At 39.6% G+C, this 18,253-nt stretch overlaps 1 protein-coding gene across 1 annotated transcript; it reads right to left on the bottom strand.

The window, feature by feature from the left end:
* Positions 1–4,427: 4,427 nt before the first annotated feature.
* PRSS35 (serine protease 35) lies at positions 4,428–17,985 on the bottom strand. Its single transcript, XM_015066731.3, has 2 exons — positions 17,701–17,985; positions 4,428–7,255 (listed from the first exon to the last, which is right to left on the bottom strand). Exons 1-2 carry the CDS (start codon positions 17,709–17,711, stop codon positions 5,995–5,997), a joined length of 1,272 nt encoding a protein of 423 aa, XP_014922217.1. The 5' UTR covers positions 17,712–17,985; the 3' UTR covers positions 4,428–5,994.
* Positions 17,986–18,253: the final 268 nt, after the last annotated feature.

The following is an 18,253-nucleotide window of genomic DNA, read 5'->3' on the forward strand; positions in this document are numbered from 1 at the left end:
GGTAGACAATTTTTTCCATTACACCAGAGTTGCTGTATCTACGTGTCATAGTGCTACGTGCATGCATAAATTGGGTACAGCTGTATGACAGATTCTAAACTTTCAATAACACACATTAACATTCAAAGTGCACAAATATTTTAGCAGTTAAGAATGTTGGGGGTTTGATAAAATATTTGGAAAAGATACTTTTCTTGACTTTTGAGATTAGAATTTCGTTGGAGCATAAAAACAAGTCAATTATGTAAACCACTGACATTTCTCATCTTTTAAACAAGACTGTAATTCTTTTTTAAATGTGTTAAGCTTTTTGGATAAAAATCTTTCTACAGTAATGCCTTCCAAAACTCATTCTGAATATAGCTAAATGTAATATTGATCATGTAATCATCATTATAAATATGCCATATATTGGTATGTCTTCACAGGCCAGTGTGTTCCCATAGCTAACTTCCCCAAAGCTCAATAGCTCCGCATGACTATAATTCTGTAGTTTTTATACCTTTTTTTAAAGTCGTTTAGTAGTTTGCCTGCATCCTTCTTTCTGTCAGGCTGTCCCTTCTTGTGACTGCTATAGACTTGCCTTGGCAGCTGCCTTCTAACTGTAATTTGAGAAATCGGATTACCAAATTTGTTCAGATTATTGTTCAGATTATTCAGATTCATGTCACGCATGTTTGACATAATATTTTTTGTGACGTTTTAGACATTTGAAATTACCTGCAAAGGAAATTCTAGAAAACAGATATTAATTGCATGGCATATTACAAATTACTGATGAAATTAAGAGTAAAATATATAGAAGAGTAAGGCACTGCATGGTTACCAGACTAAGAAGCCTAGAGGAAGTTTCCAAAGTCTATGTTCAGCTGTTTGAGCTGTTTCTGAAGTATTCCCTTTAATCTATGCCACATGTGTGAAACTATACACACGTTTTCCATTTATGAATAGATAGAGGATTTCAATAACATAAACGCAAGTTTAAGTATTAGTGAAGCATTTACAAGTATAGATAGAAATAGCCTCAGTTTGGTAAAACCACACTGGAATGCAATAATGGGTCATATGATCATGTTGATTGCAACGTATTCTAGGTAGTCTGCTTGTCCCCAGTGCTTGATAAAAGTAAATGGATTTTAAGGTGTTATTGGAAATTTTCATTTATTTTTTATTTTATTTTTTATTTTAGAGAGAGAGCATGCAAGTGGGGGAGGGAGGCAGAGAAAGAAAGAATCTTAAGTAGGCTCCATTCTCAGCACAAGCCCAAGGTGGGGCTTGATCCCATGACCCTGGGATCATGACCTGAGCTGAAATCAAGAGTCAGATGCTCAACCAACTGAGCCACCCAGGCACCGTGGAAAATTTTATCTTATTTTATTTTATTTTTGAAAATTTTAAATACTACTAAAGCAAAAAGATTTTAGGGGAAAATTTTGAGGCTGAGATGATCTGATTAAACATTTACATGGAGATTGAGAGGATAAGGAGTACTACAGGGGCCTGGCTCCTGTCAGTTTGTAGGCACTTTTATCCAGAAACACGCACATGAGTCAGTAGGGAATATGGCAAATATCTGATTCCGTAAGTGCCATGCTACAGTATTCCAATAGTAAAATTATTATTACAAATAAACATTCCATTGTTTAAATATGTAGCTGTATCTTTAGTGCAATATACAATTAACATGGTACCTCCAGTTTTTGAAGCACCGTCACATAGCACAGAATAAGTAATACCCTGAAAGAGGAAGCCTCAAGGTACACTTGGTGATATTCCTTAGCGTGTATTGATCACCTTCTCTGTGCCAGGTTTGAGCACTTGAGGTGATGATGATGGAAGTGGTGAGAATGATGTTGGTTGGCTTGAGCTGCTGCTCATACCCTTTGCCTAGTTTCTGTAGTGACTGGTGTCTGTGAGGTTTCCTGAGCCTGGCACAAGGTGTAACTTGTGGCTTTTGAATGGACCCCTGTTGTGGACAGTGTTCCCCCCCCCCCCAAATTCATGGTATTTGGAAATGGGGTCTTAGCAAGGTAATTGGATTTAGGTGAGGTCATCAAGGTGGGGCCCTTATAATGAGATTATATCCTTATAAGAAACACCAAAGAGCTCGTTTGCATTTTCTCTTGACTGTTCACAAAGAAGAGGTCATGTGAGTCCACAGCAAGATGGTATCCAGTAACATTTCTGTTGTTTAAGCCACGCAGTCTATGGCATTTTGTTACCACAGCCAAGCTAAGACAACACCTCACTTGCAAGTGAAACAAACTAGCCTAGATTTAGATCACAGGTTAAGTTGGCCGCCATGCTCTAGACAGTTGAACTAAACAATCAAACTGCCAGTTATTAAATACAGAAAGAAGTAGACAAGGAAGTTCCCTCCCTGGGCTTTATTTGTGAGTAGGACAGGAAACCATCTAAGAGGTTTCCCCCCTCAGTTAAATAGTGACTCAATAAAGAATCGTGAATCCATCCATAACTCACCTCATCTGACGAGAAAAAGATTTCACGATCAATTAGACCCAATCTCCCAAGTATCTTTGAACCTAATGGTTAGGGCTTTAATGAAAGAGCAATTCTAACTGGGGGGGGGGGGGGGGGGGGAATATATATATATATATATATATTTTATATATATATGTATATATATACATATATATGTGTATATATATATATACATGTATATATATAAAATATTCTTCCATTAATTAATTGGAAATGTTTACTAACATAAAACTAGTTTCTAAGCCTTAGCAGGTAATCTTTAAAATCAGTAGCCAAATATAATCATGAGAGGGACATCACATTAAAGAATAATGATGCTATTTCCAGGCTATTTATAGCTATAGATCCTCATCCTTGTAATCCTTGTGCTTGGTTCAGTTGCCTTACCCCAATATACTTAATTAAGGCTCACAGTTTACTTTTGATGAGTAAACACCCAATTTGCCAGCATAAGGCCAAAGAATTGAGTGATTGAAATGTGAAGATCGGGATAAAATGCAAGATAAGCCATATAATTTTTGTACAATGTAGCAAACTGAACTAATAATTTTTAAAAGTTAAATTCCTGAATTAATTTTAATAACTAATCGACATTTAGGTGGTAAAAAGTTTTTATTACTGGACAACTACTTGAATGGAGTGCTGTGGATGCAAATTAAAATCTAAATTTTGGAGTTAAACTAAATGATCTTTATGGTCTCTTCTAATTCTGAGATTCTTTCTATGAAAAAAGAATTTCAAAGAATTTTTTGATCTAAAAATATAAAAGGTAATGATTTGTCTGGAACTCTGGTCTTGTTCGTACATACATTTAAATCTTTTTTCAAAGAAAACATTTGGGGAGCACTTGGGTGGTTCAGTCAGTTTAAGTGTCCGATTCTTGGTTTCGGCTCAGGTCATGATCTTGAGGTTCGTAGTTCAAGCCCATGTCCGGCTCCATGCTCAAAGTGCAGAGCCTGCTTAGGATTCTCTCTCTCCTCTCTCTCTGCCCCTCCCCACTTGCTGTCTCTCTCTCTCTCTCTCTCTCAAAATTAATAAAAAATTAAAATTAAAAAACACATTTGGAATTTAAATAAGCACATCAAAAAAGGAAAAAAGAAATGTCTCTTCTGCCCACACACTCATCCATTTGAGCAAGAAAAAAACAAATAAAATGAAATACATTATTTGGGTAAAGAAAAAAACCTCACGATTTTCAATTTCATTTGTTTTGTAAATACTGTAGTTATTTGAGCTCAATCGTTGATGAGTTTCTTCAAGCAGAAGGTCACTATAGTCCTTTGCACACAGCAGACATCATATGTGTGCATGAATGTATTTCTTCAGCCAAGTGAATTCGATTTAATTTTCTATTTCAAGTCTTATAAGCATGACAGGGAAAGTATGTGCATTACAACCTTCTGAGTAATGTAGTATACTTTAGTGGTCCTAAATAGGTCATATAAGACTCATGATTCACTTGGAAAACAGAAGAGGAGAGAACAAAATAAATCTCTGCAAATAAAATAAGCTAAATTTTACAGTTTTGAAAAGTATAATGATCTTAGGGAAATTATATGTATTCAGAATTTAAGCTTAAGCTCTAAACGATTGATACCAAGTACCCTAAATTACTCTGAACTGAATCAAATCCCAAGAAGTATTTCCTAAGAATCAAAGATGAAGATTGTGTGTTTGCAAACACATAAGTGTGCAAAAATCATGTTGAAACACTTTCCGTTGCAGTGATCATATAGATGTTTCCCCAAAAAAGATTGCATCAAAACTTTTGAGTCAATAGCCCTATTCCCCTGGCACCAAGGATAAACTCCTGCTTGGTGAAATGCATTCAGAATTAAATAAAATCTTTTTTTAAATAAATGACACAATTTAATATTTCCTGAAACCCTGTATATACATATATACAGATACAATAAGAGTTAGATTGATTAATTTTTAAAATTTTTATTGAATGATTTTTAAACAGATTCACACCATAAAAGTATGTATACTTGTATTAAATTCCATGTATTTTGGACAACATTCATAAAATCACCTTTTATCATAACCTAATCCAATATTCTTTTGCATACTAATCAAGGGTATAACTCCCCATTCTCTTAAAAAAATAATAGGTAAAATAAATTTTGACTCCAGCAGAATGACTTAGGTGAGTCATGAGAAAAAGGAATGTGTGCCATAGAAACTGCCAAAAATAGCAGACCAGAAATTAGGCCTGCCATTCCTGAATTTTATGGTGTGCTCAACAGCAAATCACTACAACCCTTTCAACATAATGGCCTGAACTAACCCCCTTTTACAACGATTCAGCAAAATATCTGCTCATTCAAGAAATATGTAACTACTCTGTGTTGTGCCTGAAGGCAGTCATTGGATTCTGTCTGCTCAGGCGGCCATGGTGGCCCGAAGGAGTATACAGCCTTGGTCCCTAATGAAAATAATCAGAACCTCCTTTTAAAAATTGTATTTGTAAATTATATTCATTTTTAGGGATAGATCTAAAATTATTAGGCAGAGAAATAGCCAAAATAATATGTGTATGGCTCTATTAGGAAAGCTGAGTTCTGTCATGTCAATGGGAAAAAGATTCTCTATTGAAAAAGACTAAATAAAATTCCTTGTCCTAAAACTATAACACCTCATACACAGAAAACTATAGGATAAAATGATGAGACTTTCAATACATGATCATTTGTAACTTTTTAACTGTCTTCCCTCTGCATTCATGAAAAGTCTATGCTTTGAGTATTAAATAAAAACTTGAGATCTTAAAATGTCTCAGCTTCCCTATTTTTTCAACTAGATTTATTTCATAGAACAGTATGTCTCTCATTTTTAAATAATGAACACTTCAACTGATATGTCTTAAAGCAGTGAAACAGTTGATAGCTTTGCTTATAAAGTTTGCTGTACCTTGTAATTCTTAAAAAAAAAAAAAAATCTAAACCAAAGTTTCTTAGACCCAACAGAAAGCATAATATAAACACAGAGGGCAGGAACTGAATGGGTCCATCTCCAAGTAGTACAAACTATTGTAAGTTATCGTCTCTACCCTGACACTGTCTATGTCTGTATATGCAGTTTCACATTTAATATGCAACCAGCACCCTATTAGATTCTTGTTAGAGTAGGACCCTGAGAATAAGTCCACTGAAAAATCATACTATGTATAATACCAGTTTGAACTTTTAAAGAGTGACTAATTTTAGGAAGGCAGAGACAAACAAAAGACTTCCCACAAATGATACTTATCACTATGTAAAAGAAGAATATATACTTGACATTGAGGTGCCCGTCTAGTTTCAGTATTTGTACCTAAGTGTTTTTTAAACATATGAAAGGCTTCTAATTTTGAAAACGTAAATTTATAAAAATGTTGAATTGTTATTGATAGGGTTCAAGTCCGGGCATAACCTATGAAGTGATCTTGCTACCATAATAACTGGTTTGCTCCGCGATTTAGGTAATCCATTGACTGGTTTCAGATTTCCATCAGCCATAAGTACAGTTGGCATTATCTCCATGAATCCAGAGGCAAATCTGGGCATACTTGAGGGGAGTGATGCGCACCGCCACATTGTAGTCCTTCTGAACGCCGTGGACATCCACCCACTGGTGGCCTGAATAGACCGCAATGATTTTGCGTTTCCAGTTCTTTTTGTCTGGTTCTTTCAGACGAAGATAGACCCCAGAACCAGTGGATCCCGACTCAGCATCACAGTATTGATAGAGGAGATCATTGGATTCATCAGACACACTACAAAACCGGTAGACTAATTGATCTGCCCTATCACGATCAAATCCTGAGAAGTGGATCATTCCTCCAGGCAGCTTCTTGATGGTTGGACTGATTCCTAGTTCCATATATTTCTTTTTATGAGGGCGCTTCAATTCCAGAAGAGCATAGTCATAGTCCAAAGCGGCTTCCCCTCTCCCTCCTCTAGCCCAGCCTTTGGGGATGTGGGTATTCTTGACGCGGGTCCATTGGAAGGAGGGCTTCCCCTCAGCAACTCTCTGGCCCCGACCAGATTCCTTTCTTCTTCTTCTTCCAGCCTTGTCTCTCTCCAGATTCACCTTGGTACCTTCTCTCTTGTCACCACCATTCGCCTCTCTCCTGCTCCTCTTAGAACCCCTACGTTTCTTGCCACCACCCTTATTTCTCATCTTCAACAACCCTACCCTTAGCTTTTTACTCCCTTTGATGTAGTCCTTTCCATCATGCACACAGTGGGCCGCTGTTAGAACGTGGCTGGGGGAAATGAGGATGCCACTGCAGCCTGTGGAGAGCTTCACAGCTGTATTGAAAGGGAAATTGGTTAAGAACCTTTTGTCCAAGATGCTGAACCTGCTGTCTGTGCCATAAACCTGCCTTCTCCTCCTCACCAGTGCTCCTTTTGTGGTGATATTCTGAGTTGGCTCAAGGACCACATCTTGGACTTTCACTCTAGTCAGGGTTCTGGTGCCATTCTCAAAGACAGTCTCGTAGGAAAGAGAGTCTTCCAGATCAGAAAGGCTGGGAGCTGGGAGTTCTTTCTGGCATTCAATGCCACACACTCTATCTAGCACCATCTTAGTATCTGCCTTGAAGGTGGGGCTGGTGAGACGGAAAGTCCTTTCACTGACAACCCGGGGTATTTTTCTCAAGTGCCACATAAAATCCTGTTCCATTTCAGATCCATCAGTGAGGGTCCACCCGAGGGTGAAAAATATCCAACAAAATAGCACGTTTTCCATTTTGCTCTTCTCTTTTGTCCTTAAAAATATAAAGAGAAAGTGACGCTTTATAAGGTTCTCTTTTTAAATATGTTACTTATTTCATTTAGGCCTTGAGTCTTAAATGTACCATCACCACCAAATAGTCCTTATTTTCACGGTACTTGAATTTTGCTGAGATTAGATAAACACCCTGCTAAGAAGGTGCACACAAACTTCCAAAATCAGTAAACTGTATTTCACCCCACCTTCCTTCCACCAGGCCTAACCCACCTCCCCCCACCCCCACCTGCCATCTCTGCCTCTACATCCCAGACAGCCCAATGCATGGGACGGTAAGATGGGGTGACAAACTGTGGCCCCTTATTGCCTGAGCCACACTCTCCCTCCCTAGGTCTCCTACAACATTATTTCCAGATGACTTAGAAATAAAGATAGCAGCAGATGTCATGCTCTTCCCCCTGTACTTCGCTCTTTAAGAGCAAGGATCATAAATTCCTCATCTCTAGAGTATAAATGCCTAGCACAGAGCTCAAACAATGTTCATTGGAATACACTGAATCTCCTTAAACCATGGTTTGCTGACCAAACTCACTGATGGTGCAATGTGCCATGCGTTTTTTAAAAAGCTGTGCTTGGAACTACCATCTAAGCAAAGTAATGTACAAAAATGCTTCACAGTAGAAGCTTACTGTGTATTAAAATTAGTTGTAAGAATTTAAGGCGGTGGTTCTGAATTTGCCACTTGGGGGAACATGATCCTGATTAACTATAGTCCCTTTTATCGTTAGTTTCATCATCTAAGAGCAGTGCTTTTGTGTTAAACATCTTTTAAGTTTTCAGTACTTTATACATTATATAATACTTCTTCTGTTGTCTACATCTTCTTGCCCTCTTTTCCTGCTTCTCTAGGCTCCCTGGTATGTAAATCTATTTCATCAAATTGATGTTTGTCAGTTTTCATTTGTGTGGGTAGGAGACAGTGGTGGCATTCTTAACAGCAGCAATTTTGAACTTCGAGGTCACTATTATTCGTGACCTATGCTCTAAGTGTATTTTAACTAATCGTTAAAATACCAAGGCTCACCGTATGCTATTCATTTTATAGAAAACCAGATGATTCAAGGTTAGATTATTCCTACAATACCTTTACTCTCAGTGCTTTCTGATGAGCTTTATTTTATTTTTTTTTCATGGAAAAGAAACTAATGAGAAATATTAGGAATGGCCCACAACCCAGGGCACATTATGAGATCCTGTGCACTGCCATGAGAAGCAAAAATTGTCTCTGAGCCAGGGTTGAATATGGGCATCTCTTGACATGAGAGTTCATTTTGTCATACGTAAGTAGAGAAGTTGGTTAACACACTAATAACATTCTTTTGATAGAACAGAAACGCATACTACATGAGCCATTTTACTGTTTAAGTGTGATATATTCAGTAAAACATGACATAATTCATTTGTTTCATCATATATTTGAACACATTAAGCAAATTTAGAATACCATGATTTGGTATCAGCAAAATTACATCGAAGTTTTGGAATTTCATTTTTTTATCTGCCCATACTTGACTGCTGAGTAATGATAATTCAGGTTAATATTAGGCTGTTTTGTTTGCTAAATAGCTTGCAGTTTATTTTGGAGAGAGGGCATTCTTCTGTACAGAGTGATGGGTATCATCAAAAAAATCAATAACGGACATTGTTCAGAAAAACTCCACACTCAGTCACAATATTTTCTAATCATCCACATGGCAAATGTCACTTTATACAAAGCAGTAATTATATTGGTAATTATTTTGTTGAGCCAGTTAGTATTTTCTTTTGTTATAATTTTCACAATGAGTATTTCATTTTGTCAATTTTATTTAATTCAGTTGGAGTGAAAAGGGCTGACAACTCAGTAACCCTATTGAGGCCTTGAAATCATGTTTAAGTGGGTAGTTCCCATGATGAAAAATTATGCCTTTGCCTTTTAAAAAAATGCTAAAATCAGAGACCTATTTGCTGCCTCTAGGCCTAACAACAAAGCAAAATAGACTATTTTAAAAATGTATGTAGGGGTGCCGGGGTGGCTCAGTTGTTTAAATGCCCAACTCTTGATTTTGGCTCAGGTCATGATCTAACGGTTTGTGAGACTGAGCCCCATGTAGGACTCTGTGTTGAGCATGGAGCCTGCTTGGGATTTTTTGTCTCCCTCTTTCTCTGCTCCTCCCCCATTTGCACACGCACATACATGCATGTGCGTGTGCTCTCTCTCCTCTCGAAATAAATATTTAGAAAACTGTGTGTGTATTTGATATTATCTACTTGATTCTTAGCAAAATTTCAATCAAGGAAATTTTTTAGTGTGGGAAAAATAATTTTTTAAAATTGGGTTTTTTTTTCATTTAGTCCTTAATGACAAAAGCTGTCCATTGTGAACTTAATATAAGAATACACACCAAAGACAGAACGTCAAATATCCATGTTGAGAAATACGAAGAATCACTCTGTACATTTTAACAGTTGATACTAATGATCCAAGGAGTAAAAATGTGTGAAAGGCATTCCTAGGCAAAACAGAAGACATCTAAGTCATGGTACCATGATATTGTTTCTCCAGTCCAGTTAGGTTTGTTTTTGTTTTTTTTTTTTTCTTTTCACTGCTATTTAATCTTGTCTTACAACTAAAGCTAGTTAGGGATTAGAAAGGCAGAATGCAAATATTAAATGATAATTGACAAGATAATCTTTTGCTACACAGATCATTGAACTAGAGTAGTAAGCTCAAATATAGAAGTTCATCTACTCTTTACCAAACAAAACATGCACCTTGTGCCATAATTCTCTAGGCAGACTTTTATGAAAGCCCCATGTAATGGCAACTTTTATGTGTCAACTTGACTAGTTGGTACTAGGGTACCCAGATGTTTGGTCAAACATTATTCTGGGTGCATCTGTGAAGGTGTTTCTGGAAGAGAGTAGCATTCAAATTGGTAGACTGAGAAAAGCAGACTTCCCTTCTGAATGTGGGTGGGTCTCATCCAATCAGTTGAAGGTCTGTATAGAACAAAAAAGATTGACCCTCCTGTGAGGAAGAGGGAACGCCTCCTGCCTGACTGCTTTGAGCTGGGACATTGGTATTTTTCCTGCCTTCAAACTCAAAATGAAACATGAACAACTCAAAAGAATGTTATTGGTTTGTTAATAAAATTCCACACTTGTGTATGGCAAAATAAACTCTGTCATATCGAGGCATGCCCAGATTTCAGTCCCAGACCAGCAGTAGCATCACCTGGGATCTTGTTAAAAATGCTAATTCTCAGGGTCCAACCCAGAGCTACTTTCCAAAATTCTCCAGAATCAGAATGGGGGAGGTGGGGGATGGGGTTCCCAGCTATCCATGTTTTGACCAGCCCTCCAGGAGATTCAGATAGTACAGTTTGAGAACCACTGCAGCGGTAAAGGCCTGGGGCAGCATCTTGAGCCATACCCCAGAAGGCAGCTTTCCCAGGGATGATTGCTTAACCAAGTTTCAAGTGACCTCTACTTCATCTTTGTGAACAACTTTATTCTTGACTTTGCTCTTTTACTATGTCAGCCATTGCCAATATCAAATGGTTCAGCCATTAATAAAGAAAAGATATTCTTTTATATAAGTGATTTAATAATACATCTGAAAATATCCAAATTCAGTGGACTAGTTGGGGGGCAAAAGAGCAAAATGGGTAAAGGGGAATGGGAGGCACAGGCTTCCAGTTACGGAATAAAAGGGGCAGCTTAGGGAATATAGTCAATGGTATCATAATAGTGCTGTATGGTGACCCATGGTAGCTACACTTCGGGTGAGCATCACCTATGGAGTTGTCAGATCACTATGTTGTACACCAGAAACTAATGCAACATTGTGTGTCAACTCTACTTCAATTAAAAAAAAAAATTCAGTAGGCTTGTAAGCAATGCTTCCAACATCTGATGCTACAAATTATAAGACAGCATGGATTTGCCAGCCCTGTCTGGTGCCCTTTGAGGGAGCCCTGCTACAGTGCACCGCAGGAATAAAAGCTATGCCCACATCTATCCTTGGGCATGGGAAGGGCAGAGCCTTGAAATACAACCTCAGAATCACAGTAATAAGAGGACATGAATTCAGTTAGCCTGTCCAATTTGGCCTGTAATTTAAAATTGGACAAATGTTTAAGGACACTTTCTTTTGGAAAATCTAAGTTTGCCTTGTGGTAAAGTGTCAGTGTAAGGTAAATGATAGCTCTTACTGATAGAGCAATCCATGGTTCAGTGGACAACACATCCACATGTGCCCATCATCCAAAAAGCACCAACTCATTGATCTAAAGAGACACAGTCCCAACTGGTGGGGCAGCCATAACATTTTGGAAGCTTTAATGTCCAGTGTCTTCCCTCCTCCTCCTCCTTTTTCCTGTTTCCCATTATAACTGTGACCTTCACTGTCACTTTCCAGATGCCTTGGATTTGGGGCTTCAAATACCAGTTCTGGTTAACAAAAGTGAGGTTGCAGCCTTGACTCTCCACCATGAGTCAGTGTACACACAGTAGATTATGGGTTGGATCATGGAGACAAATGGAGTGGAAGGGAATCAGGGGAGGAGCAAGAATCAGGCTTTGTAGATAAATTCTCACTGATGGAGTAGATATTACTTCACACTTGTTCTTGGTCCAGATTAATAGCAATGACCACATGAAACTCGAGAGAGAACTTACTATCACCCTCTGTTTGCTTATGCTTTCTTAGACGTGTGATAGCTAACGTATTTGGAATCCTGGAGCATCCGTAGAGTGGAGTGGTTATGTGTATAGACCAGGGAGTAAGAACACTTGGGCTAAGTCTCATCTTGACCATGTATTAGACATATGAATTTGGGCAGTTCACTATGCTCAGTTTCAGCGTCCTCATTTGCAAAGTAGGGAGAACAGTAATCTCTCCCTCATAACGTAATCGTGGAGATTAAACAAGATGATATATCCAAAGAATGATCTGTAAGCCCAGAGCACAGTAAAGCAGTCAATAATAGGTTCTTTTATAATTATTACTCTAATGGCTGAATGACTATCACTTTAAAATAGTTTATTACATAAGCCACAGCTATAACACTCCTACTTTTCTAAAACTAAACAAATATATATATATAATATATATATTTTATTTTTTATTTCAGAAGAGTTTCAGACACACTCTCAAACTCCCCTTTTCTTTGTTTTGTTTGCTATGTTTTTTGTTCAAGGACAGCTACATTTTAGAGACTTCCCACATGAATGCTTTCCTAATTACTCATGTCTGTGAATATCTGTGGCTTTGTAATATATTTTTCTCAGAGCTATTAAACTTAAGTGTGATTAAACATTACCCAGCCACAGAACACTCGAATTGCATTTCCTGTGTCTTATTTATAGCCTGGATCTACATTAGGAATTCTAGAATGGCATCAGGCCCTCAGCTTAAAAAGAAACAGGGTCAATGTCAAAATAATTACTACAAGGGAGCAGTTTACGGTGAAATAAAAACCTAACCTTTTGAGCGAGTCTATCTATAGTGTATAGAATTTTACTATGGCATGACATAGTTATATTCTAGGATTCAGTTTCTCTTCTGTTGTTTTGTTTTGTTTTGTTTTGTTTACCTGGGGAAGTGTATAGTTTAGCTTAAGTAGGTAGGTGGATTAATGAAAGATTAGATGATTGGTCACTATATTAAATATTTCACATGAAATATTTTTCCTGCCTGTGAAAATAAGGATGCTGACTTACCGTCAAGAATCTACACCAAGTTACTTTCCCTCACCAGGTAAGAGATTCTCACTTACTCAGGCCTGTGTTTGCATCGGCCCCTTGCTATGTATGGTGACATTGGTGACATAGTTGTCCAAACTCAAGTGTATACCACACTGCCAGGGAACATAATTTTGCATTAACCTGTCAAACACTTTCTATGGGTAGTGTGGGTCAGGCACTGCTCAGATCAATGACCTTGGAGGGCCAACACCAATTTCGACCTAATGTGTGTGCTAGGATACAGAAATGATCACATACCCACTTTTTTACGACATGCCTGTGCCGTATTTAGCCATCCATGATTCCAACCACCTGCCCCTCCCAACAGCACTGCCTACATTTACACACTACATACACGTGAAAATGCGCATGTCCGTCTTCTCTCCTCCCCTACTTTCACCCCCACCTACCCAGTGGAAGACTGACACACAACAGGTGTGAAGATTGACACACAACAGGGAGTCACTGGGGCCCGGCCCAGATGCTCTCAATAACTGCAGAGAGTAGTGCTGGTTTGGGCAAAAGGCCACGGCAGGAGGGGAAGGATATTACCAGGGAGAACAAGCAGGTGTGCAGAGGGCGTGACACAGGTCACCTTGGGGAGATCACGTTTAAAAGCTTTAACAGTCACTTTCACCAACTGGGAGAGATGCAGGGGAGAATGGGGATTCTGAAAAGTCTAATTCCTTGCCTCCCGGAGGCCCTCACCTAATGTCACTCCCTGACTGGAACACGGAATGGAGGCCACATTTAAGTTACAACATGGGGCTCCTGGGTGGCTCAGTCGGTTGGGTGTCTGACTTCAGCTCAGGTCACGATCTCTCCATCTGTGAATTTGAGCCCAGCGTCAGGCTGGTGCTGACAGCTCAGAGCCTGGAGCCTGCTTCGGATTCTGTGTCTCCCTCTCTCTGCCCCTCCCCCGCTCATGCCTCCCTCCCTCTCTCTCTCTCTCTCTCTCTCAAAAGTAAATAAACATTAAAAAAAACTAAGTTACAAAGTGTATGGGATCACAGTGATGAGAAAGTAACCGTGTTAGCGATGGAAGCACAGGGGACAGCAAGAACACAGGTGTTTCAACAATTATGGAGGCAGTGGGCTTTGAGGGCAAACCGACTTGAGTATACTTGTGACTTCCTGGCAGTATGATTCTGTGAAGGTTACGTAACCTCTCCCAACATTATTTCCTACAGTGGTTAAAACACGAATAAAATTTTACAGTAGTTTTGTGAGAAACTAATATGACGTATATAAGCGTTGTGCTCAGAGCACAGCAAGCACTCACAAATGACAGCAATTACTACTATTAACATCAAACAATAGGAGTCAAAACATAGGTAGATATTTATAAGGGATTTCATACATCTCCATCTGTCGGGCACCTCACTATGGTATGCCAAATAATGGCTCCCCAAAATGCCATATCTGAATCCCCAGAAGCCGTGGATATGTTTCTGACATGGTCAAGAAGACTGCAGATGTGATTTGGTGAAGGATTTTGACATGAGGAGATTAGCTGGGATTCTCCAGGTGAGACCCATTCATCACCGGGATCCTTATATGAAGAAGGGTGAAGCTTGACGAGGAGCCGAGAAGACGAGGCGGAGGTCGGAGTGTTGCAGGCCTGCAAGCTAAGGAATGTGGGTGGCCTCTAGAACCCAGAAAGGGTGAGGAAACAAATTCTCTCCTCGAATTCCCAGGAGGAATGCAACCCTGCTGACCCTCTTTAGGCGTCTGGCCTCCAGAACTGTAAGGTAATGTGTTGTTGTTTTAAGTCTCTAAATTTTTGATAATTTTTATAGCAGCAGTAAAGATAAGAGTCTAGTTTTTACAACTGTCCACTCTGGATGTTTAGAAAGAAAGAACACTAGGGAGTGGTAGAAAGTGGGAAAGAAAGTTTGGTCCAGAGACTAGGACATAAATGGAGATTTTCATTTCATGGAAAATCATACAGTCATGCAGTTTGAGAACTAAAAATAGAAGATCCTATTAAAACTTTATGGTGGCATGGAGCAACGTCGCTAAAGAGAGACAAGAACTGGAACAGGGTGGAGAAATTTGTTTATTCAACAAAGGCATGCTGGGTGCTTACTAGGTTATGCATCATTTCAAAGTTTCTTTCCTTGTTTAAGAATCTCTGCGGTAATCCTCCTGACTTACAGAGCTGGAGTAGAACACTTCTAAGATACCTTTCAGCTCTGAAGTCTCAGATTAAACCACAAATGAGAAACACAAGTAACTTACTCATCGGTGATCTTTGAGAAGCTTCTATTGCTGGTCCCTGGCCTGCTGTCCATACTTCCACCACTAGATGGCAGAACTAGCCTGCTGATGGTGAAGCTAAAGTCCTGAGTTTAAATTGTTTACATTCACTGAGCTATGATACAGAACTTATTTTAAAAGCACGTAGGATTCAGCAGGGGGATACGTCCAACTGGCTAATAATATACTAAATGGTTGTCACATATGGAATTTATCACATTTAGAAAACCCACCTACAGGCCACAGAGCCTATCCTGATGAACTGAGGGCTGATGATGCTGTCTACAGCCAGACAATTTTCTGGCAGGTGGTTTTCCAAAAACCATGGTCGTGCCAGCACACTTCCACTGTGACCTACAGCACGGCTGAAGAGTCCCCGAAATGTGCTGCAAGTCATTTCAACCCAAAGAAAAAGCTTCAACTTGCCAAATATTTCACATATGTTTATCAAATACTTTATAATCCATTACCAAAGGGTAAGCTCTCCACTGACTCAATGCTGCGAAGAAATGGCAAGAAGTTCATTGACAAAATGCCAATTTCTATTCAAAATATCATACCATAGCACTATTTTCAAGTTTAGCTTCAGGAATGGAGACAAAGTAATGTCTGCTTTAAAAATTTGGCAGTACTTGAGGGAAAGGAAGATGGTAAAGTTACACAGTTGATTATTTTACAGTAACCCACAACTTCTGTTTCTCATCACAATAAAAAAATAAAATAAAACCCCCCTTTGTTTTTTAGCTATTTTTCCAGGAGATGTACGTTTCGATTCATGTAATGGATATGTGGTGTGTAAATCAACTTTGGGGTGCATGGCACTTTTGGGAGCCCCAAACGAACACTCTGCTGGCTCTCCCGTACAATGACATAGGAAGTGCACAGCGTATGGCTCCTGACTTATTTTTTATCTTGCAAGTTGGCCTTTGAGACCAAAGAATATATGTAAATGTACCAGGTTCGCTACTCATCAGTCTTCGAAGCCTCTTACGATCACAATCCTTTTGGCTAATCATGTATCAGTTTAACCTATTTTGAAGCTTTGAAAGAAAAATGGGGTTAAGCAAAGTTCTAAAATAACTTTTACACCACTAATTTGATTTTGCTGTTTCCTAACCTCTCCTGTCCGATTTCTCATCTGCAGAGTTAACTCAGCCTCCAAAATTCCAAGCCTGATCCTACTGTTAAAATGCAGTATGCTTGCCTCGGATATTTGAGCACTGGGCAGAGAAAGATAAATAATTTACTCAATAGGGAAAATTAACTCACATTAGCAGTTGTTTATTTGAACATATAATGAGCACATACTATGTGCCAAGCACTGAGCTAAACAATCTCACATTTAAAAAACATGAAATAGATTAAGTGTCTACAGGTTTCCAGGTTGTCTGGAAGAAAAATGGGCAGAGTATCCATGCCCCGCCTCTTCTTGTACTAAAGGGGCTCCTCTAAGATTTCCTAATAAAAATAAAATTCCACATACTTGGCCACTGCTTTCCAGCCTAGATGTCTTATTTGGCTGGAATGTGTACATTCTCTCTTCTAAATTAAAAACCAGATTCTAGGCATAATTCTCCAAGCAGCAAAATATGACTTTTATAATCCTCTGTAGAGACAAATGCCCTGGGATAAAATGAGAATTAATTTCAGAAGTGAGAAGGGTTAAAAAAAGGGGGAAAATACCTACATAGGGCAAGCAGCTTCTTTTCAAATCAATGACAGGGTAAAAAGGTCAAAGGAAGCAGGTGGGAGTGTTTCTACAACTTTGCAAAAAACTTTATTATTGGAGAACATTTCCCAACTACACAAAAGTAGAGGGAAAGTAGAAAAAGGCGGAGAAAAAAGTGTAACCCATGTGCCCACCACCCTGCTTCAATAATTACCAGTATTCTGTCAATCTTGCTTTGTCTATCTACACGCCCCCTCCCCTTTTTTTTTGGTATTTTAAAACAAGTACAAGACTTTTCCATTTCATTTCACCTTCTCATTTTAAAAATGTTTTTCACTGCTCCTTTTGCTGACCTGTGCAGCCAAGTTGATGAGCTAGAGAGACAGAGGTTCCTAGCTTTCATAGTAACCCTGCCAAAGAGGCTTTCAACCAGAGTAGACTTTCCAAGAATGGTTTTACACCTTTTTCAATGGCAGCTGTTAATAATCATAAAAATAAAGAGGGTCCCCTCTGGTACTGCTTAAGCAGAAAGAATTCCGTTTATAGTCCAATGCAAACACTGTTACTGTTAATATTGAACTGTGCAGAGGCCGGCACACAGAGTTGCCTATTGAGACAGTAGTTTCTTTGAGGACTTAAAGTGCTAAGTTTGATCCATATCCTTAGAGCCCCTCAAAGAAGCTCTCCTCGGGTGGGTCTGCCTTTCTCGGAGAAACTTGCAGATTCTAGGGTTTTGCCCTGTCCGTGGGGGGCTCCGTCCTTACCTGCGAAGCATATTCGGTGCCCGGTGCCCGGGACGCTGCCCAGCTCGACTCAAAGGCCCCAGAGGCGGTCCCAGCGCTGGCGAGGGCGGGCGGGGGCTGCTGCCACGAGCCTCGCGGACCCGCCAGCACCACCAGCGGCTCGTGGCGGAGACTGCGGAGGAGGCCAGAGCTGAGCTGCGCGCCGGTCTGGAGATGGGAGGGGAAAGGGGGCGATGACGCCCGGCCGACGCGGGGGGAGGCGAAGAGGGGGAGGAGGTGGGCAAGAGGAGAAAGAGGGAAGGAGGGAGGGGAAGGAACCCGGACGCTGGGCCCAAGGAGGTGTGTGTGGGTGGGGGGTGGGGTTCCCTAGAGGTGCAGGGCTGACGGGGCAACCTCTCACCCCAGCATCTCTGTCTCCAGAGTGAAATAATGCAGCACCACGAAGAATTCCTGAGTCCATTCACAAGAGATGTCTGTCCGCGTGACAGTGTGCATCCCTTGCATAGCCTCAAGAAGAGACTTTAAAGTTGGGGGGAGGGCTGATGGAGGTGCGTGGGAGTTGTTCATCAAATCT

Source organism: Acinonyx jubatus, chromosome B2 (assembly GCF_027475565.1).
Source record: "Acinonyx jubatus isolate Ajub_Pintada_27869175 chromosome B2, VMU_Ajub_asm_v1.0, whole genome shotgun sequence".
NCBI classification, from domain to species: Eukaryota; Metazoa; Chordata; class Mammalia; order Carnivora; family Felidae; genus Acinonyx; species Acinonyx jubatus.